Source organism: Pan paniscus, chromosome 2, assembly GCF_029289425.2.
Source record: "Pan paniscus chromosome 2, NHGRI_mPanPan1-v2.0_pri, whole genome shotgun sequence".
In the NCBI taxonomy this organism is placed as follows: Eukaryota; Metazoa; Chordata; class Mammalia; order Primates; family Hominidae; genus Pan; species Pan paniscus.
This window is the reverse complement of record NC_085926.1, coordinates 124,426,886-124,445,713: the sequence shown is the minus strand read 5'-3', so window position 1 is coordinate 124,445,713 and position 18,828 is coordinate 124,426,886. Positions and strand designations below refer to the sequence as shown.

General features: G+C 53.3%; 1 protein-coding gene across 2 annotated transcripts in view; it reads left to right on the top strand.

Moving 5' to 3' along the window:
- UROC1 (urocanate hydratase 1) overlaps positions 1–18,828 on the top strand; it is a 48,513-nt gene that overhangs the window by 8,534 nt on the left and 21,151 nt on the right. Inside the window, exons 2-15 of one of the 2 annotated variants that reach the window (XM_014344353.4) lie at positions 5,464–5,594; positions 6,580–6,673; positions 7,783–7,842; positions 8,163–8,291; positions 8,455–8,516; positions 10,250–10,316; positions 10,417–10,560; positions 12,165–12,253; positions 14,296–14,443; positions 14,926–15,026; positions 15,370–15,549; positions 16,091–16,188; positions 16,822–16,894; positions 18,059–18,180. In XM_014344353.4, the coding sequence (XP_014199839.3) occupies positions 5,464–5,594; positions 6,580–6,673; positions 7,783–7,842; positions 8,163–8,291; positions 8,455–8,516; positions 10,250–10,316; positions 10,417–10,560; positions 12,165–12,253; positions 14,296–14,443; positions 14,926–15,026; positions 15,370–15,549; positions 16,091–16,188; positions 16,822–16,894; positions 18,059–18,180 (1,498 nt within the window). The remainder of the gene's footprint in view (positions 1–5,463; positions 5,595–6,579; positions 6,674–7,782; positions 7,843–8,162; positions 8,292–8,454; positions 8,517–10,249; positions 10,317–10,416; positions 10,561–12,164; positions 12,254–14,295; positions 14,444–14,925; positions 15,027–15,369; positions 15,550–16,090; positions 16,189–16,821; positions 16,895–18,058; positions 18,181–18,828) is intronic. The other variant, XM_063602556.1, reaches the window with a different exon arrangement.

Here is an 18,828-nt window from a genome sequence, read left to right as displayed (position 1 = left end):
GGTGGGTGCTGGGTGATGAGGGTGAGGGTAGGTGGTGGGTGCTGGGGTGATGAGGGGGAGGGTAGGTGGTGGGCACTGGGGGGTGGAGGGAGGGTAGGTGGTGGGTGCTGGGGGTGGGAGGAGGCTAGTTGGTGGGTGCTGGGGGACGAGTGGGAAGGTAGGTGGTGGGTGCTGGGGTGACAAGGGGATGGGTAGGTGGTGGGCACTGGGGGGTGGGGGACATTAGGTGGTGGGTGCTGGGGTGATGAGGGGGTGGGTAGGTGGTGGGCGCTGGGGGGCAGGGGACAGTAGGTGGTGGGTGCTGGGAGTTGGGAGGATAGGTGGTGGGTGCTTGGGTGAGGAGGGGGTGGGTAGGTGGTAGGCGCTGGGGAACAGGAGGAGGGTAGATGACAGGCACTTGGGGACAGTGAGGGTAGGTGGTGGACATTGGGGGGTGGAGAGGGTAGGTGTCAGGTGCTGGGGGACAGGGAGGGTAGGTGGTGGGTGTTGGGGGTGGGGGAGGGTAAGTGTTGGGTGCTGGGGTGGGGGGAGGGTAGGTGGTGGGCACTGGGGGTTGGGGAGAGGGTAGGTGGTGGGTGCTGGGCAGATGAGGGGGAGGGTAGGTGGTTGGTGCTGGGGGTTGGGGGGAGGGTAAGTGGTGGGTGCTGGGGGTTAGGGGGAGGGTAGGTGGCGGGTGCTGGGGGTTGGGGGATGGTAGGTGGTGGGTGCTGGGCAGATGGGAGGAGGGTAGGTGGTGGGTGCTGGGGAGTGGAAGGGGTAGGTGGTGGGTGCTGGGAGACAGGGAGAGGGTAGGTGGTGGGCACTGGGGGGCAGGGGAGGGTAGGTGTCGGGTGCTGGGGATGCTGGTAAGTGGTGGGTCCTGGACGGGGGCGGGTAGGTGATGGGTACTCAGTGGCGGATTGCAAGCAGGTGGTCCTGCCCCTTTGCTCCCCTTGGCCCATCTCCCAGTTGTCCAGGTGTTGTTAATGTTTCTTCCCTTTGGTCACCTCCCTGCTGGGTGCCAATGCCTCAAACTTCACCCCGGAGCTCAGGGAGGGCCCTGCGGCCTGCACATCCCCTGCGGCGCCCTGTGGCTGTGATCAGCTCCCTGTGGCTGTGATCAGCTCCCGGGGTGTCTTGTGCTGGGAGAAGGTGGCTCCAGGTGGAGGAGTGGCCACCTAGGCTTTGCTGGGTTATGTCCTTTGCTTGAATGTCAGGATGCCCTTGGAGTAGGAGCGGGTGCAGGTCTGAGGGCTATGGGCGGCTCCCTGAGTCCTGCTGCTTGACTTCTATTTTCTATTAAATGTGTTTCGTTGATCTTTAACATATGTATTTGAAGACAATTTTATGTGATAAGAAATCAAATGTATAAAAGTGTAAATTCCCCAGTTCACCTTCTGAAGTCACCGTGGCCTTATTTTTTGGCATTTGTAAGCTGAAGATGAAAACAATGACACCAGGGGGTTGTGGAGAAGACCAAATGAAATAAAGTAGAAGGAAATATAGACTTTCCTCCTACTTTTTCTTTACTGAAAATTACTCAATAATTTCAGAAACACATTCTATGCATCTATGCAGTGCAGAAGACGTCTGTGAACCCTCTTAAAAATACAAGCAGAAGCATCTATACACGTTAGGTTTTTTCAGATTGTTCCTTCTTGGTGCATTTAGAGGGCCCTGTCTTTGAATGGCTGCATAGTGTTTCATTATTTGGATGAACTAATGTGCGTGTCATTCTTTGCTCGTCTTTAATGGAGCTCTGTGACTGGAGTGGGGCCTTTCTTTGCCAAGTTAATCAGGACACTCTCAGCATGCGCCCGACACAGCTCTCACCATGCACAGGGAAACTTCAGTCACATGACTGGAGCAGTTCCCCTGTTAAAAACGTCCTCAGTACCTACCCCCAGGTGCAGTTTCTCCTGGTGACCTTTTCCCCAAATCGACCCCACCCACAGCGCCTGTGCCAGGCATCCAACAGCAGATCCGAAGATGGCCAGCGTCTGTGTCCCCATCACTACCAATGTACTCCCCTCCTGAGCTTCTTGAGGGGCAGAGCTCCACAGGGTTCATTTCCAGGTCTCCAGTGACAGCAGCAGGTGTTTGTAGAATGAATAAGAGTTGTACTGGGAGCCCTAACTAACATCCCATAAGATTTCAGCCAGCAGGAGAAACCTGACAGGACTTCTTGGAAGATGTGGCTATAGCAGCTTAGGCAAGGTTCCTAGCCTGGAAAAGAAGAAAGGCCATTTGGAGACAAGGGGAGGCAGTGTGCACAGATGTGGAGACGGAGCTGTCTGAGGTGTGTCAGGGTGAAGGAGGTTCTGTGCAGGCAGGGGCTTGGTATTGAGCTTGGAGAGCCAGAACCAGCCGGCTGATGGAGGACTCTAAATGCCAGGAACAGCATGGCCTTATCAAATGGGTAATAGGGAGCCCATGAAAGTCTCTGAATAGGGGCATACCTGCTGCTTAACTATGCCCCCCACAGAGTATAGAGGCTTCTATGGAGGTCCCAGAGGGATGGGGTGGGCAGAGGCCCAGCTGGAAGAAAGAATGGGCAGCATGGAGGCCCACGAGTGTGGGAGATGACAGTTTTGACAGCTGGGCACTCGCACACACTTAGGTGTGCCAGGGGCTGTTCTAAGTACCTCAATTCATTCAGTCTCCAAGGCAGGCCTCCGAGGTGGGTACTGTTATTATGCCCACTTTACAGATGGGGAAAGGGCAGTCAGAGAGCGGCAATGTGAATGTGCCATGTGGCAGGCCTGTGCCACAGCAGCCTCGCAGAGCCACTGCAGCCCATGCAACCCAGAGCGCTGTCCGCACCCAGGAGGCAGTGTGCACAGATGTGGAGAAGGAAGCCTGGCTGCAGCTCCTGGCTGTCAACGTATCCTCGGCCTAGAGCTGGTGGGGACCCTGCTGAAGGCTGCACTAGCAGGGTGCAGGAACAGGAGTGACTCAAATGAAGCCAAGCCATTTGGATAGTGGCCACGGTTTCTGGCAGAAATAGTGACAGTCAGAAACTTTCAGATGGGTGAGGTTTAAAAGTGAGCTACTGCCCCACAAGCTGACTGCCAGGTTAGAATGAAAGTAAGTCCTAGGCTGAACACACACACACACACACACACACACACACACACACACACACACCCTGCTCTGTGGGCTGAACAACGTTGCAGGCTGGCATCCCTTCATTTCGGTGCTCAGCCACCATGCGGGACAGGCGTGCGCCTGGCACAGGTGCCCTGATGCCCGAGGCAGAGTTCTGTTACTGCCTGTATTAGCTTCCCATGTCTGCTGTAATAAATTGCCACAAGTGTAGTGGCTTAAAACAACACATATTTATTCTCCTGCAGTTCCAGAGATCAGAAATCTGAAGTGGGTTTTACTGGACTGCGATCAAGAAATAGTGCAAGTGTAGTGATGTTGAATCATGCTTGCTCTTTGCTTTCTTAGTGTGTCTTGTAAGCCTCATTTTTTGGCACAACTATTACATACAAGACTATCCTGGTTTATGTTTACATGTTTGAAAAGTTCGTTTTATATACATATATATGTATACATTTTAGAGACAGGGTCTGGTTTTGTCCAAGCTGGAGTGCAGCAACGTGATCATAGTTCACTGTAACCTCAAACACCTGGGCTCAAGCAATCTTCCTACCTCAGCCTCCCGAGTAGCTGGGACCACAGTCATATGCACCATGCCTGGCAATTTTTTATTTTTCGTAGAGATGGGGGTCTCCCTATGTTACCCAGGCTGGTCTGGAACTCCTGGCCTCAAGTGATCCTCCTACCTTGGTCTCCCAAAGTGCTGGGATTACAGGCATTAGCCACCACGCCTAGCCTTATATTTTTCGTAGCATAAACATATAAAAATCCTGGGAGCGCCATGCTCCTTCTGGAGGGAGCTGGATGAAGTGCCGCAGTGCCACAGTGCCCACTGTTCCGTGGTCATCAGGAAGCTGTGGGCCCCATCACACCACACAGCCCTTCCTGGGAACAGTGGGCACTGCTCAGCCTGAAACTCCTCCTCTGCTGAGGTTGCCAGGGTGGGTGGAGGCACTGGGCCTCCCTCCAGGTCACCCACAGTCCTGTTGCAGGGCCTTGGCAGGTCACACGACCTGTGTGAGCCCCATCGTCTTGTTTTAATGTGGAGAGCTGCCTCCAGTCCAAGGCATGGAGGATTAAATCCAGGCCAGTGAGAGTGAGCCTTTCTTCCCCACTTAAAAGAATATTTATTGCATGCCTATTAGGTAACTCTAGATACAGAGGATGAAGTATTAAACAAAAATAGAAGACAACTTTCATGAACTAAATAAAAACATGAAATTGCAGAGAAACAGACAGTTTATCCTGGAAAGAAAAAAAACCCTTGATATAGAATAATCAGCATGAAGACATATCTAGGCTAAATTACTGAATTTCAGCAATAAAGAAAAATTCAATGGTTAGCAAATGGAAATTTTATACAAGGGGAAAATGTGGCAGACAGAGCTTTGGGGCTGTATTTCGGATTTGGAAAAATTGCCGGAATCTCCTTTGCTTAGGGCACAAGTTTGTGCTTCATTTCAGAACAGATTGAGCTTCTTACACATTTCACCTTTAAGAATGGCCGAGTCATTTCCATCAACTGACATGATTTTAAATTCACTAATTTTCACAGAACCTTTGTTGTACTTTTTGAGCTATGTAATTATCTGAACAATGTTTCTAATGCATTTGACACAACGATTATGAAAGAGGTCCTCCTTGTCTAGCACGTGAGTAAAATGTCCCGTCAAGCCCCGAGGCTGAGGCTGGCACTGCCTTTAGAATAGCGAGGACAGTGGTCTCAGGCTGCAGCTACCACCTACCAGCAGGCTGCGAAATCAGTTTAGGAGGTGCAGCAGTATTGACTTGAAAGTGAAATGAAAGGAGTTAGAAGAGGAGGATGTATTAGAACCCACGTGGGAAGGTTGTCTTGTTGCATGGAGTATGGGTGTATGTATCTGGGTAGCCACAGGAATTGCTTCCTGTGGCTCACGATCAAAAGAGTTCGTGTGTGTGTAAAATATATGTTGCTTTTGACAGCTTTTTCTTATATGTGCTTGCACTTGCACAGGGTACTTAAGGCCATGTGGGGTCTACTTTCCACCCTGGAGCTTCTGCATTCTACACCGTAGCCACAAGCCTCAGGCAGGCCCCTCTCTGGTGCCTGCCTGGGGGTAAGCAGCGCCATCCCCAGAACAGGAGATGGTTCACCGTAAGCAAGAAGAGAGAGGGATCAGTCTGCCTTCATGAAAGGGGCAGGAGGGGCAATCAGGGAAGGCTTTCTGCAGGAGGTGACACTGTAGCTGGGCCTGGTGTGAGAACAGTCTCTGGGTGGGCAACAGGCTTCTGAGTGGAGCAGAGACAAATCCATTTGGGAGGAGGATGGCCCATCGCGGGGCCTCAGAACACCGGGCCTGGAGCCCCAGCCCCCACTGCCTCTCTGCTCTCCTACCCCAGCTGGCGCTGAGGAACTCCCTGCGCTACTTCCCCCCGGATGTCCAGGAGCTGCTGGCCCCAGAGTTTGCCCAGGAGCTGCAACTGTACGGACACATCTACATGTACCGGTTTTGCCCCGACATTGAAATGAGGTCAGCCTTGTGGGTACAGCTTCAAAGGGACCCGAGGGGCAGGCAGCTCCCGCAAGGGACTGTGCTGGGGGCCAGGAACAAGGAGGGAGTCGGCAGTGAGGGGGAAACCCAGTCTGTCCAGACCAGGAGGCAGGGGAGGGAAGATTCTGTGTCATCGCCTCGGGAGCCGGAGCCCAGCGCTGGCTGCAGCCCTGAGCCTGCCAGAAGATGGGGGCAGCTTCTCAGGTCTCTCAGGCCCGGCCCATCTGTCCTGAGCAGCCAGTCCTGTGCAATTCTGGAGACAAATTGTATACAAAACCCCTTTTAAAAACCATGGCTTGTTTTTCTGCCAGAGGGCAGGGAGAGCTTTGGGGAGCTCTGGCAGTGACTTCAAATACCTCACGATCTCGATAAGAGTCTCAAACCACAGTGTGCACAGCACCCCTGGAGGCCTTGTGGGAACATGGGCTGCCAGGCTTCACCCCAGTTTCAGACCCAGCAGTTCTGGGGTGGAGCTTCGAGTCTGCATTTCTGCAGTTCATTGTTCTCAAAGATGCCAGCGGCCCAGGCTTGCCTTGAGTCATCCCAGGGTTGTTCCCTTTAAAGTAGGAGCCACGTTCCTCACTCCAGCCAGTACCTCCGGGCCTGGCACCTGCTGGAGAATTGGTGCCCAAAAGTGTTTGTTGAATGAATGAAAGAACAAATGAATAAACTCTGCTTACCCAGAGGGAGAGGCTTCTGGAGAGCAGCCATCAGTTCTGCTTTGCCAGCAGCTGTCTCCCAGGTGGAGTGTGCCAAGAGGGGAGGGAGAGCAGGGTGGGTTGGGGCCTGAACGCCACCTCCCTCAGCCCTAGTGGCTCTGGAGCCCCCACTGTACGTTCCTAGCTAGTTCTGCAGGCCCCGTGTCCGGCTATCCTTGCCTGAGCGGCCAGGGGCTGGGCGGGGCCAGGCTAGATGCTGTGCTTTGGCGGGAAGGGCAGCCTGGTGGTTGGGCTTTCCCTTGCAGGGCCTACCCGATTGAGCAGTACCCCTGCCAGACGAAAGTGGCTGCTGCCATCATGCACATGATTATGAACAACCTGGATCCTGCCGTGGCCCAGGTAATAGCCAGGGAAACCGAGGCCCAGCACTGTCCAGCAGAAACAGAACACGAGACACACGTGTCATGCTTTTAAGCTCTTAATTTTGAGATAATTATAGATTCACAGAAAGTTGCAAAGCTAGTAAGAGAGGTCCCTGGCCCTTCCCTCGGCTTCCCCCAGTGGTTGCATCCGTGTCTATAGTACGGCCTTAAAACCAGGACGTCACTGTGGCTGCAGTGGACACACGTCCAATTTTAAATATTCTAGCAGCCATATGAAAAAGTAAAAATAAACAAATTTACACTATATTTTATTCATCCTGATATATCAAAAATATTATTTTTTTACTTTTTTTGTTTTTTTTAGAGAGACAGGGTCTCACTCTGTGGCCCAGGCTGGAGTATAGTGGCTTGATCTTGGCTCACTGCAACCTCAACCTCCGGGGCTCAAGTGATCCTCCCACCTCAGCCTCCTGGGTAGCTGGGACTACAGGCACCCACCACCATGCCCAGATCCAAAATATTATTATTTTAACATGTAATCTATATAAACATTATTAATGAGATATTTTACATTGTTTTTCATCCTGAGCCTTTGAAATCAGGGGTGTATCTATGCAAGGAGCAGAGCTGAAAAGCCACTCATGACTGGTGGCCACCATATTGGGTAGCATGGATCTGGCCCCATGTGCCTGTCTCGGGCACCCTGAGCCAGTCTATAGAGCAGCTGCCCATATTTGAGAATGGAATGCCTCTGGGGTGTGTCCCTGCATTCCTTGGGGGTGATATGTTGCCAGAATGTGACCACTTCGCCTAGTAGGTGGGAATGCCCTAAACCCTGGCCCTGGCCCCAGACCCTGGTCACAGATCAACCCTGCCTTTGACCCCAGGCTGAGTTCCCAGAGTGACCCCAGACCCAGATCTGCCCCTGACCCCAAGCTGAACCCTTGCTCCAGTTGCAGCTGGGGCCAGTGTTCTTGCAGATGTGTCCGTCCCTGGGCCTCACCCTTCTGGCTTCTCTCCTTGCCCCATTGGGCCCCCAGGGGATGGGGGCCCTTTCTCTCCCTGTCTGCAACTCCATAGGCCCTTCCCAGGCCCTCATCTCAGATGACCCCGTGTCTTCCTCAGTTTCCCCAGGAGCTGGTGACCTACGGAGGAAATGGGCAGGTGTTCAGCAACTGGGCTCAGGTACTGCACACCGTGTGGCCTCGTCCCCACCCCTGGCCTTTCCTCTAGTCTGGTCCTCTGGCCTAGGAGCTTACAAACCCACAGCTCAGGATGCAGGCCTCTGCCTCCCTGGTGCCTGAGGCTCCAGCATTGGAGATTGTGTGGGGAAATTTCAGGTTATAGGAATGGGCGAGGTGGTGTTGAGGGAGGCACCAGGGCCACTGGAGTGGAATGGAGACCTGGGGGCCTGTGGGAGCTGTCCAGGCGTGGACGGTGGTGTGGGGCTGGGTGTGGGGTGCTGCTTCTGTTGACAGAATCCCCACGCTCTGCTCTTCCCCCAGTTCTGGCTGACCATGTTCTACTTGTCGAAGATGACAGAGGAGCAGACTTTGGTCATGTACAGTGGGCACCCACTTGGCCTCTTTCCCAGCAGCCGCAGTGCCCCACGGCTCGTCATCACCAATGGGATGGTGGGTCCCCAGCAGGTGGCACAGCACCTGCCCAGGGCTCCAAAGAGAGGGTGCAGACGCTGGAAAGAAAGCCCAGTGTCCCAACGCTGTGCATCATCCCCAGGGCTCTGTGCTCGCCCTCCAAGCCCTCAGCCCCTCTGTCTGCCCCCATCCTCTTCTCCAGGTCATTCCCAACTACTCCTCCCGGACGGAGTATGAGAAGCTCTTTGCCTTGGGGGTTACAATGTAAGTCACTATTTCAGTCTGTTTACACCGTGTTTCCCCGTTAGCCATGGGTCATTATAAAGCAAAATGGTGATATTAAATGCAAGTTTTGAAAGACATAGTCACAGAACTGTAGCATAATTAATTTTATTTTTACATATTCCCTAGTAGTTTTATGTATATGCTTACAAATTTTATATTCTTGAATGCAAGAGAACCTACAATTTTAGATCCTGCCTTTTCCCACATTTTATTATGAACAATTTCAAACATAAGAAAATTGACCGAATTTACAGTGAATACCACCGAATTTCTGTGACGAATGTGCTACTTACCATACTCACTTTATCATGTGGCTATCTGTCCCTCTGCCTATCCATCCATTCAACTTGTTTTGTTTTTTTTTTTATGCATCTCAAAGTCAATTGAAAATATTACTGACGGGAATTCAACGTTTGTTTATTTTTTTTTCTTTTGAGGTGAAACTTGCATGTAATAAGATGCACACATCTTACGTGCACCACATTTTGGGTTCTGACAAAGTGTGCATCTGTGCAACCAAAACCATTAGGCACAGAATGCGGCCAGTGCCCCAGAGAGGTCTCGCACAGCCCCTCTCAGGGAATGAAAGCTTTTCATTTGTTATAGAGGTAATGCAAACTATTTCTTTTTCTTTCCTTTTTGAGATGGAGTTTTGCTCTTGTTGCCCAGGCTGGAGTGCAATGGTGTGATCTCGGCTCACTGCAACCTCCGCCTCCTAGGTTCAAGTGATTCTCCTGCCTCAGCCTCCCAAGTAGCTGGGATTACAGGCATGTACTACCACGGCCAGCTAATTTTTTGTATTTTTAGTAGAGATGGGGTTTCACCATGTTGGCCAGGCTGGTCTGAACTGCTGACCTCAGTTGATCCACCCACCTCCGCCTTCCAAAGTGCTGGGATTACAGGCATCAGCCACGGTGGCCGGCAATGCAAAGTATTTCATCAAGCATTATAAATGGAGCTACACTGAAAAGGAGATCCCTCTCACATCCTAGATTCTCCAGTTGACAGTGTCTCCTGTGTTCTTCCAAACACTATCTATGCATGTGGGCTTGGCAATTTAGGTGGTTAGACCATTCGAGCCGGCCTCTGTGCCTTGTCTTTCCCACCTTCACAAGAGAGCTAGGAGATTGCTGCATTTCAGGAAGCAGATCTCATGTATTCTTCCTTTACCTGCAGTGTTCAATTGCACTAATTTATTTAACCCTTTTGCCTCCCAATCTGGCTTGCTTCCATGGGCACAGTGCAGGGCCCTGTCCCTCTCTGCCGTGTGGTGTTTCTGCCGCTCACTTCTCTCGTCTCCGGTGGAGGGGCATCTCAGCAGCTTCAGGTCTTGGCCCTTGCACCTAAAGTTGCGGTGAACATCCTTGTGTGTGTCTCTACCTGGCGTAAGCATGTAGTGTGGGCATGCTGCACACGTTCAGCTGGAGTCTATACAGCCAAATATTCCCCAAAACAATTCTTCACCAATTACACTACAGTTTTTAACAGAACAAAATCTGCTTGTAAAATGTCTGGAAGGCGAGAGGGGACAAGGGTGTCCATAGCCTTCTTGTGTTCTCTGTGCTCTCTCTCTCTATTTTATGTGAAGGAGAATATATTAATGCCTATTGGGTAGTTAAATACTAATTTTCAACCTCCTAAAAGGAGTGGCTGGGAGGACCTGGGCCTGGCACTGGCTGAGCCCTGGGCTTGGCTTCTCTCCCTGTGGTCAGGTACGGCCAGATGACAGCAGGTAGCTACTGCTACATCGGTCCCCAGGGAATCGTTCACGGCACTGTGGTGAGAGATGGGGCCACGCCTGGCTGTGGGCTTCCCAGCATGGGGGGTGGAGGGGGCGGGCTGGGAGTGGGCAGTGAGCCCCCACCTTTTCTCCCTGCAGCTCACCATGTTGAATGCTGCACGTCGGTACCTGGGCATCGAGGACTTGGCTGGGAAGGTCTTTGTCACCTCTGGGCTCGGCGGAATGAGTGGGGCTCAGGCCAAGGCCGCAGTCATCGTGGGGTGCATCGGTGTGATAGCAGAGGTGAGCTGGGGGGCTCCTGGCCTTCACTCCTGCCTGCCTCCCTCCCTCCCTCCCTCCCTCCTTCCCTCCCTCCCTCCCTTCTTCCTCCCGGATCACTTACACCACAGACCCCCCCTTCTCATCCTTCCTTGCCCAGGCCACCCTTGCCTCCTCCACAAAGCCCCAGTGGACCTCACTGGGTGGGTTCCCATGGGCGGCGTAAGCTTCCTGCCTTCAAAGTGCCCATCACCCTGCATGGGCAATGCCTGTCGACTGCCCTCCCACAAAACTCTGACCGTCTATTTATGGGTATAGCTTTCCTGTATCCCACCACATCCTTGGAATACAGATGGGAGGGAATGAATGTGTGTGAATAAATGAACTCATAGACTCCCCACCTTGAACAGGTGGGGAGGCAGAGAGGTCACCCTCCATAGAGGTGAGTGCAGGCAGCTTTCCCTCAGTGGCCGCATCATCTTAGTTATTTGAGTTTCTATAAAGGAACACCTGAGGCTAATTTATAAAGAAACGAGGTTTGTTTGACAGTTCTGCAGGCTGTACATGAAGCATAGTGCCCCCATCTGCTTCTGTTGAGGTCTCAGAAAGCTTCCACTCATGGTGGAAGGTGAAGGGGGTCTGGTGGGTCACACGGTGAGAGAGGGAGAGCAGGGAGAGGAGAGGGAGGTGCTGGACCTTTTAAACAACTAGCTCTTGTAGGAACAAACAGAGCAAGAACTCAGTCATTACTGCAAGGACTGCATCAAGCCATTCATGAGGAAGCTGCCCCATGACCCAAACACCCCCCATCAGGCCCCACTTCCAACACCAGGGATCAAATTTCAACATGAGGTTTGGGGGACAAATATATCCCAACTATAGTAGGCTCTTGCATCTTTCTTTGGTGGGTGCTAAGGAGAGGACGGGAAGTCGGAAGTGGAGGAGGCAAGGAGCCTTGAGGCAAGCCTTGGCGATATGTGCCAGTGGGATTTGCACTCAGTTGATGCCAAACCTACATCATACGTACCTGTGCTTGTTAGGAGTGCACCAAACTGCAGGTAACAAGAAACCTACCTACAGTGGCTTGTGTAAATAGGGTTTTATTTTTCTCACGTAACCAACAGTGTTGGCATTGGTTTGGCAGCTCAATGATGTTAATATCTCTAGATTCCTTTGCGCTTCCCTTGTAGAAACAATGGCTGCCCCTACCCTAGCCATCCTATCCATGTTCAAGACAGGAAGAGGTGAGAAGGGAAGTGTCTGCTATGACTCTATTTTTTCAGGAAAGTCATGTCTCCAAACCTCTCCTTTTATCTCATTGGTCAGTCTTAGATGAAATCGATGTTCTTATCTGCAAGGGAGGATGGAGATCGTGGACAGGTCCTTGTGATTAGCTTGGACGTAGACCATCTCCTGGGGCTGAACCGTGTCACCCTGAACACTACCTGGGTTCTGCTTATAAGGGAGGCGGAAGAAGGAATAAATAGAGGGAGGGCAGCTCATGGTGTCTTCCCTGAGACTGTGTTATAGAAAAGCAAGGGACCTACAGGGGATGACACCTTCCTAGTTGAGGATGATACACTTAGGGAAGATTTGTAACCGGGTGGCCCCATGTCTCATGGCCCCAGGTGGATAAAGCAGCCCTTGAGAAACGCCACAAGCAGGGCTGGCTGATGGAAGTGACTGACAGCTTGGACCGCTGCATCCAGAGGCTCAGGTACCGCTCCAAGCTCAACTCCGGACACCTGACACCTGACACGTGGCAGCAGGAGGCCACGAGAAGACCCCCATGGGGCAGCTTGGTGTGGGCCTGTTTAATGCCTGACAGCTGGCTACATGTGGGCACCACACATACATGCACATGTACATATACATGCACACACACACACACACGCACACAAGGGCTGACCCGTGGGTGGTGATAGGGCAGAAGCCTCTGGAAGAGCCTCCAACATTCCGTCATTGCCGGCTGCAGCCACTGGGCTGTGGGTTTGGTGTCAGACACTTGGCTTTGATGGGCTTCAGGTAGCCTTCTTGGGGTTCCCATGCTCTTACCTGGTTCTGCGAAGCATGAATCTTCTTTTCCCTGCTGTGTGGGCTCGCAGAGCCGGCCCGGCCTGTGATAGGGGCTGCCCTGCGCTGTTGCAGTGGCGAGCCTGTGAGGCGTGCACTCCCTCCCTGTGCTCCAGGGCAGAGCTTCGCCCACGGTGCTGAGGGGCAGTCGGTGGGTTTCTCCACCTCAACCCTAGGCAAAGTCTTCAGAGGTATTTCAGTGGGATGGTGGGAAGCCTGTCTTGGGGGCTCCTGCTAGGATGCCACTTTTGAAGCATTCTCTCAATTAATTTACTGCGCAGAGCAGAGTCCTGTTACGGGAAGACACATCGGTGCAGTGGTTGCCCACCTGGCTTCGACTAGAATCTCCACAGGGGCTTAAAAGCTGTTTCTGATGAAAATGTAAACAAAATTTGAGAAATGATGCAGTGAACTATTTTGACCTATCATTCTAACATACCAATCCAACCACATTGCACCCTCTTTAGAACTCTCAGATAATTTTTCATCAATGATAGAAGAAATTCCACACTCCAGGTGTGCTGTGAGGGGCTTCCCCGACCTAACTCCCATCCCTATTCAGGCTGTTTAGCATCCTGAGTGTGTGCATGTACACACACACACATAAACACACACACATAAACACACACAACATGCATGCACACACATATAACCACACAGACACACCCACATACATAAACACACATATAACACACACATAAACACACAACACACACATGCACATACATACACAGAGAACGCAGCACACATGCACGCAAGCTTGCACACACAAACACAACACACATGTAACACACATGAACACACTTAACACACATAAACACATACACAGAGAACACAGCACACACATGCGCACATACTTGCACACACAAACACACACAACATATGCATGCACATAAACAGACACATAACACACAACACATACATAGACACACACATAAACAGACACACAACCATGCATGCACACACAGGCACACACAGAGTGCACACATGCACACACATAAACACACACATACACACACATAAACACAGACACAGACATACACACATGCACACACAAACACAAACATGCATAAATACATAACTCATGCACAAACATAAATACAGACATAACACACATGCATACACACTAACATGCATAAACACAATACGTATGCACACACATGCACACACAACACACAATGCACATATACATAATAAACACAAACACATAACACACATACATGCACACACAACACACATAAACACATGTAAACACATGTACACAAACATGCATGTAACACAAACACATAAACGCACACAACACACATGCACACATGCATAAACGTGCACAGAGACACACAGCACACACAAACACAAACACATAAACACGCAGGCGCACACACACATAAACACACAGACACATGCACACACCATAAACACACACAGACACACACACACATGCAACACACACACGCACATGCCCATAACATATATTCTCACACGCATACATACACATATGCATATACACGCATATATACATATATATGTACAAATGCATGCACATCCACACATGAACACACACACATACACATACATCAAAATCAGTTTAAGGAACTGCCTGGAGCAACCTGTCTGCCACACTTCCGCAACCCCTGAGCTGAGGAAGACCCATGGGAATGGAGTGAGCTCTGCTCACGGTTCCCACAGGGTCCTTCAGCTGGGAAGGCAACAAGCCCTGGGCTGGGCCGGCCTCCCTGCTGCCCTGGGACTGTGTGTCCTTTCCTGCTTTGTCAACCTTGCACCCCTGGGGGAGGGGAGGTGCCTGGCTCCCTCGGGCTTCTCCAGGCCACTCCTGGTAAGCATTCAATCTGCTCTTTCTTGGGGGCCATACCACCTTCCCTGCGTATTGCTGCTTTTTGATATCTCTACTACCTGCAAGGCCTGTTCACATCTTCTGTTCCCCAAAATATGCTTTGATTTTTCCTGTCCTATTTTTCCGAATAATTTTGGGAATCATCTTTAGTGAATCCTGCAACTCTGGGACCACCTTGGGTGGGTTCTGTAAAGACCCCTGTGGAGGTCCCACATCAGTAACCCAAATTCCATGGATTGCCCAGGCAGTTTTGCCACTGCCATGTGGGTTTTCTGGTCTGGGGCATTTGGGTCTGGATTTTCCCTTTATAGTTTTGTGTCCTGGACAAAAGTCGGGGTCCTGCAGGCATGCTTCATGGCCCAGCCCCATGGCCCCCACGCTTGCACACAATACCTCTGGTGGCCTCCTGCGTCTGCCCCTGTGTGCAGCTGGGGTGCAGGTGTGTCTGGGGCACCTATGCACAGGTGCGGGGGGCACCTGTTCTGCTTTTGTGTCCTTCCAGGGAAGCAAGGAAAAAAAAGGAGGTGCTCAGCCTTGGTTACCATGGCAACGTGGTGGCTCTTTGGTGAGTGGGGGTTGGAAGTTGATGGCCAGCTTGGGAACCCAGATGGGGCCCCCTGAGCAAAGACCTCAATGCTGACCAGGAGCTGCCGGGACACAAAGCTTTGAGCCCCAGTTCAGCGCCACCCTTGTTGGCCCACACCCTTACCCAAGCTTGAGGCAGCCATCCCTGCCCTGCCCACAGCCTTCCCGTAGGTTCTCTTTCCAGGGGGAAAGCAGGGTCTGGCTCGGGCTGTGCCTGCTGGATTTGTGGGTGGGAAAATGTGCTAGGGTCCCCACCTGGCTGGCCCCAGACTCTGGGCCCAGGCTGTGTGTGGCTTGCACTGACCACCGCATGGCTTCCCCAGGGAGCGCCTGGTCCACGAATTGGACACGACGGGGGAGTGCTTGGTGGACCTGGGGTCAGATCAGACATCCTGCCACAACCCATTCAATGGCGGCTACTACCCTGTGCAGCTCAGCTTCACGGAGGCCCAGAGCCTCATGGCCTCCAACCCTGCTGTGTTCAAGGACCTGGTCCAGGAAAGGTGCTACTTGGAGTTGGGGGTGGCAGAAGCATTTGGCCTGGGCAGACCACCTTGTCCTGCTCTGGCCACCACCTAGTTCTCCAGCAACCAGCTGCTTGGCCTTGGGCAAGACCTTAACCTCTCTGAGCCTCTGACTCCACCCGTCAGACGGAGTCATGACACACTTACCTCTCGGCAGTGCAGGGGGACAAGCTGAAGTGACATTTGCTGAATGCCCAGTGTAGTCCCAGCATGGCGCCAAGTAGATGCTGGGGTGTGAGACCTCTCTGGGGCATCTGTTTTTCCCCAGGGCCTGATGGGGTTGGGGACCAGGAAATGCTTGTTTAGGGAGTTGCCAGCTGGGCCTTGAAAGGTGCAGAGGTTCTAAACAGATGACAGGGGCAGGGGTACTCCAGGTGGGTGGGGCCGACCCGAGGAGCAGGAGCAGTCCAGGCAGTGGGGCTGGAAGTTGGCGGGGAGCATGGCGGGTGCGACTGCGGGTGCCACATTGGGGAGGCCCCACGGCCTCGCAGCGGTGGTGCTGACCCATGGCTTGTTGCAGCCTGAGGAGGCAAGTCTCAGCCATCAACAGGTTGGCCGAGGAGAAGTTCTTCTTCTGGGACTACGGCAATGCCTTCCTCTTGGAGGCCCAGAGAGCAGGTAGGAGGGAGGAGGAGGGAGGGGCCACCACCATGGGCCCAGCCTCTCGGGCCAGTGCCACTGGCTCCCACCTCACTCGGAGGTGCCATGGGTGGCCCAGTGAGTCCTGACCGAGGCTTCGCTGTGCCTCTGCCAGGCCTTCTGGATGCTGAGGCCCAGCCAGGTAGGTCAGCCTCTCTGGGCCTCAGTTTCTCCATGTGCTTTAGGAACATAAAGTCCCATACGGAGAGCAGGTACAAGAATCAGGTGCAAGCTCCAGTCCCAAAATTGCAGCTTTCCTTTTCTGTGATGGAAACTTCCTTCTGTAAAATGGGCAATTCTTTCATGGGGTATGAGGTTCAAAAGGCACAGTGTCCGCAGTGGGAAGCCCCCCCAGCCCTGTCTACCTCCCTGCAGCTGGCGGGCTCTGGCGCGCTGGAGGCTGACACAGCGTCCATGGCAAGCGCATGCATCCTGCACCTGGCCACACAGCAGCGTGCTGGCCACGGCTGCCCCTGCTTTTCTCTTCTTTTACATGAAAAAGACCTTGTGCATCCTTCCCCAGCCTCCCTCTGGGCCCTGTGTTTAAGTTGCCATCTAGGGTGGCCATGGGTGTCCTGCCTTGGGTGGTGACTGTCCGGGCTCTGCCCACAGGAGCGGATGTGGAGAAGAAAGGTGCTGGCAGGACAGAGTTCCGCTACCCTTCCTATGTGCAGCACATCATGGGGTGAGTGATGGGCGGCTGCCACATCTAGTGTGCCCAGTGCCACCCCTGCCCCCTTCAGGGTCTGCGTCCTGGGTATTTAAGTTGGAGAAGCTTCAGCCTCTGACCGCCCCTGAGGTCATGCACTGAGACCTCCACACTGCCCCAAAGTGGCCAGGCTCCGTCCATGGGTTTTCCACCGCAGACAGGCAGGTGAGGAGGAAATGCAGACGAGAGACACCTCCTGCAGGGCCTCAGTGAGAACAGTGGGCTGCAGGATCTAGAGGCTGAGGCCACTTCCTGGCAAACAACTGCACCTGAATGATATGTCTTCACAGGCCCTCGTGGGTGGCTGATGGCTGGATCATGAAGCCCAGCACCTGCTGTGGCCCTGGGGGTCATGGGCCTCTCTGGCCATGGGGGTGCAGGTCTAGGGAAGGCCAGCAGCCCAGGACAAGCAGGGGATGAGGGTGGGAGCCAGAGAGGAGCCTGGGCCAAGCTGAGAAGTCTGGGCTTTCTGCTGGGGGCAGGAGGGACCACATGACTTTTGGAAGATGTGCCAGTCCTCAGTGGGTGCCACATGGGACGAGAGAGAGATGGAGGTGAGAAAGGCAAGTGCCACTCACCGTCAAGCTCACTGTGGGGTGCAGAGGTGGGAGGGGCTGAGCACTGTCAGCTGGCACTCTCCGGAGAGGGAGGGCTGCCCAGGAGGAGGCACCCACTGGCCCAGCAAGTGCAGCAGCCCAGGGAGGGCCCAGGCCACGGCATCCTCCCCCCAGGACAGCCCTGTCCTGGAGCCTGGCTCCTGGGAAGATAAGCTCACCTAGGGCGAGTTCCCCAAGGCTACAGCCCCAGGTTGACTCTCCTCTCAATATGACTGTCACTTTTAGGTGATGGATTTTCTTGTCATCTGTAACAGCAATTGGGGTCATTTCTGTTTGCCCAGGTCCCAGCTCCCCACTCCTGTAGCTAGAGATGGTACAGCCAGGAGGCAGGGATGGAGGGCTGGGGGCACTGGGACACAGAGAGGGGACAGGGAGGCCCCTGGAACTTTCTGTCCAATGACAGCTTTGGGGGTTCCACCCCTGACTTCCGGATGCTGAGCCCTCCTCCCTGGCATGCTCACACCTGCACCCCCTCCCCCAACAAGCCAGGGGGCCCAGGGTGAGGAGGCATCTGTGCTTGCAGGGACATATTCTCCCAGGGATTTGGGCCTTTCCGCTGGGTCTGCACATCGGGGGACCCCCAGGACCTGGCGGTCACAGACGAACTGGCCACATCTGTGCTGGAGGAAGCCATTGCTGATGGAGGTGATGCCGTTGGTGGGGATACCCATGGGTGGGTGGCCACCCCAAAGCTTCTGCCTCCATAGAGACAAGCTTCCATAGCAGGCCCACCTAGCTAATTCTGGGAGGGGACCTGGGCGCAAATGACTTTGTGAGTCTGGTGGGTGCTCAGCTGGCAACACAAAGGGACTTAAAGAAACTTGAGTGAGTTGCAAAGATCCTGGTCCCCAAGTGTCGTTCTCAGCCGTGGAGGCACAGGCCCCACCCACACCAAGCCTCTGCCCTCCAGAGCTGTCCTGGGCTCTGCCAGTGAGGACCTCTGGCTGCGAGTGACAGAAAGCCCCTCAAAGCGGCTGAAGCAGGACGGTCCAGGGCTAGGGTGGCCAGGCAGCAGTGGCCGGGGCCAGGGTTTCTGGGCAGCCCGCAGCACACCACAGTCCCTCTCAGACCCAGCCTCCCCCTCCACGTGGCCAGGGCAGTGCTGACAGCAGTGCTTCTAGTTCCTTCTTGCTGTCTTCCATGATGAAGCTGCCTCCACATGCTCCCACCAGCCTTCCACGCCTGCCAGGTCCACAAGGATCTCCTCTGCATCAGGGTCCCCCATGTTCATCCTGGGTTTTGCTGATGCTGAGTGTTGGTTCTGCCAGAGGGTTGTGTTTTTCCATGTCTACA